We start from the raw sequence: 2,794 nt of genomic DNA, 5'->3' as shown, positions 1-2,794 counted from the left end.
AGCAAGATTGCGGTTAGATTTTTGTAGTAGGCAATGCAGTTCACGTTCATGTACACATTCAGCCAGCTGGAACAGAAGAACACACCAGAATAGGTGTGTTTAGTCAGCAGTATTTGATGGCCGCATTCCCACACTTACAAATTGCAATTCCTTGTGGAAGTAATCCAAGTATTCAGAATAATAATGGAATACATTACAAATTACATTCTTGGGCATACATTCTGAAAGTACTTTTACCAGCAATGCTAATAATGAAACAGCATACAGACCAAAAGACATTGCTAAAGCTCCAGCTGCCACGGCCAGTCTAACACTGACCCCAGGTCAGAGACACAGACTAATGCATCAGCTGATTTAATGGGAAAATGTGTATAAATATGCATGAAAGGATCTCTTGAACTTCTGTTTTGAGATTCAAAGATCATGCTTTTATTTAGCCGCAATGATTAGTAGTTTATTCTCTTTAAAAGAGCACACAAAGGACTAAGCCAGAAAACCAAAACAGACGGTGAGTCAGGTGATGGAGCAAGTTACAATGTTCCACCTTTAAACCAAAATCCACTCCACCACGTCAGCTAGTGCTGTCTTTCGCTTTAGACATGTTACGTGATGGTCTGCCAAACAAGCAGATAATATGCACAACATTTGTTAAATGATCGTCCTCTGTGAAGTACTAAAGAAACTTACACTTATTTTGGTGGCTTCCCTTGGAATTACCTAAAAAAAAGAAAGCATGGTGAATCCCATGTGCCACATGTTTACAGTTAACACAACATCAGCTGGCATTTTACTAAAATATGCACATATTGGCAGCAATTACAAAATATGGTTATTATATTTGATGGAGAGAGCAAACGGCATGAGCAGAGCTGCTGGTGTACATTTCTCAGAGACGCCATTGATAACCTCTCTCTCTTCCTCTCTCTATCTCTCTCCATGCCCCCCCCCACATGTTAATGTGCTTAAAGTGCAGAGGAAACGCTGCAGGAATGACTCCTCAGAACTGGAATAGACTGATTTGTCATGCTGAAAAGAGAAGTCATTCCCAGTGCGTCCTGTCAGAGCATCCTATCATGGCGGCTTTCTGCAGCCGACCTGAGAAGAATATAATGCTGTTGATACCCAACAAGTGCTTTTTTCAGCATTGCACTCATCCTGAGTCATGCATGCGGTTCTAATACTGCTGTCTCTTAGTTAAAGAAAAAATGAAACATACTGAAGATCAGAGAAACACTCTGCACCAGGCTCATTATGTAAGTATGTTAAGAGATTTGAATCCTGTGGATTTACACTGCTAATGCATATATGCAAAGTGTACAAATGTGGGTCGCTGGTAGATTGACATCTGTGCTTATACATCTGTGCTTATTGTGACATTTCCAGCTGCTGGCCAAGACAATGTGTTTTGAGGCAGCTCAGGTATGAAGATACAGTGTTTATCCAGAAACTGTACAGTTCATGCAGGTCAGAAACAACACACGTGTGTGTGTGTGTGTGTGTGTGTGTGTGTGTGTGTGTGTGTGTGTGTGAGTGTGTGTGTGTGTTCAGGGCGGCAGGTACCTGTGCTGTGTTGGCCGGCGAGCTGATCTGCAGCTCTTGAGGCAGATCTTTGGGCCCAGTGGGCTTCAGGTACCACCACTGGATCTCCAGAGACATTGGCGTTGAGCTGAGCGCCCTGAAGGCGCAGGGCATCTCAACATCCTCGCCTTCGCCCACACTCACATCCTTAGGGACCTCGGTAAATGCAGCTTTGGTATATAAGAAGAATGGGGAAACAGTGTTAAACACCTTGACAGCCTGAGAATACTCATGGTGTGGCCACCCATGCACCCTCCTCCTGTCCTCCCCATTAACTGTCATTAATACCTATTAAAAGCTTTTATTACAGCATCTGACTGACAATCTGCCATCCTTTCATGATGCTGTGATGTGGCACAGCTGCCTCATTCTATGTGTTTGTTTTTAACTGTTTTTATTGCTACAATGCTCCACTATTCAAATCAATGCAGGAAAAAAATGGCACAGGCTCAGTTTCGACAGAGCAGGAGAGGTGTAATCTTGCACACAGCTGTCGTTGATTTTAAACTATAGTTTTCTAAACATTTACCATTCTCCATTTGCTTCCTTTCTGGGGTTCACTTACCATTTGCACAAAATATAAAGGGCCAGTTGAGAATTAAGAAATACAGTAGGTTGAATAGTCCCGAATTCCCCATGTCACACTCAGCACACATTAGATGCTCATTTGACCTGGATGTATTGCGTCCTGTTAACTCTCAACAGTCCAGATATGGCCATATAAGATCCCTCGCCGTCAGTCCGGCAACATGTAGGCTACCGCCCGCAGGATGACAGCCCCATTTCAGGCAAGAACAGAAAGAAAGAAGGAATTCTACAATCAAAGAAGTGATTTAATCCTTCAATGAAAACGGGTCTCCTTTATTCCGCACCAAGCGTCAGCTGGAACTTCCCGGTCAGCGGCAGAAACCTGCTCTTAATTCTCATCATCATCATCATCATCATCATCAGACCCCCGGGATCCGCTCCAACCAATCACATAACCATTCTCTATGTGTGTGTGCGTGTGTGTGTGTGTGTAAGCAAAAGCCGCAGAGGAGACACGGAGGACACTTCCTGACGCTGGGATGATTTCTGGGAAGAGCCGCTCGTCCTACCATCAGTGTTAGTGGTTCCCCCGTCCGTCCGCCAGCTGTCAGACCCGGAGGCTTCCCGGTTGATGTGAGCGCGAGCGCATCGCGAGTAGGCGCGATCAGTATCTCTGGGCTCTGGGCGA

At 44.6% G+C, this 2,794-nt stretch overlaps 2 protein-coding genes across 2 annotated transcripts in view; one reads left to right on the top strand and one right to left on the bottom strand.

Moving 5' to 3' along the window:
- Positions 1–633: 633 nt before the first annotated feature.
- Positions 634–2,779, bottom strand: LOC117945254 (V-set and transmembrane domain-containing protein 2B-like). Its single transcript, XM_034872647.1, has 3 exons — positions 2,144–2,779; positions 1,561–1,748; positions 634–717 (listed from the first exon to the last, which is right to left on the bottom strand). Exons 1-3 carry the CDS (start codon positions 2,232–2,234, stop codon positions 649–651), a joined length of 348 nt encoding a protein of 115 aa, XP_034728538.1. The 5' UTR covers positions 2,235–2,779; the 3' UTR covers positions 634–648.
- The window catches only part of LOC117948023 (V-set and transmembrane domain-containing protein 2B-like), a 30,635-nt gene continuing 30,189 nt past the window's right edge, over positions 2,349–2,794 (top strand). The window contains exon 1 of the mRNA XM_034877460.1: positions 2,349–2,366. Coding sequence (XP_034733351.1) covers positions 2,349–2,366 — 18 coding nt within the window. The remainder of the gene's footprint in view (positions 2,367–2,794) is intronic.

This window comes from Etheostoma cragini, chromosome 1 (assembly GCF_013103735.1).
Source record: "Etheostoma cragini isolate CJK2018 chromosome 1, CSU_Ecrag_1.0, whole genome shotgun sequence".
Lineage (NCBI taxonomy): Eukaryota > Metazoa > Chordata > Actinopteri > Perciformes > Percidae > Etheostoma > Etheostoma cragini.
Note: the sequence above shows the minus strand (reverse complement) of the source record. Positions and strands in the feature narration are given on the sequence as shown.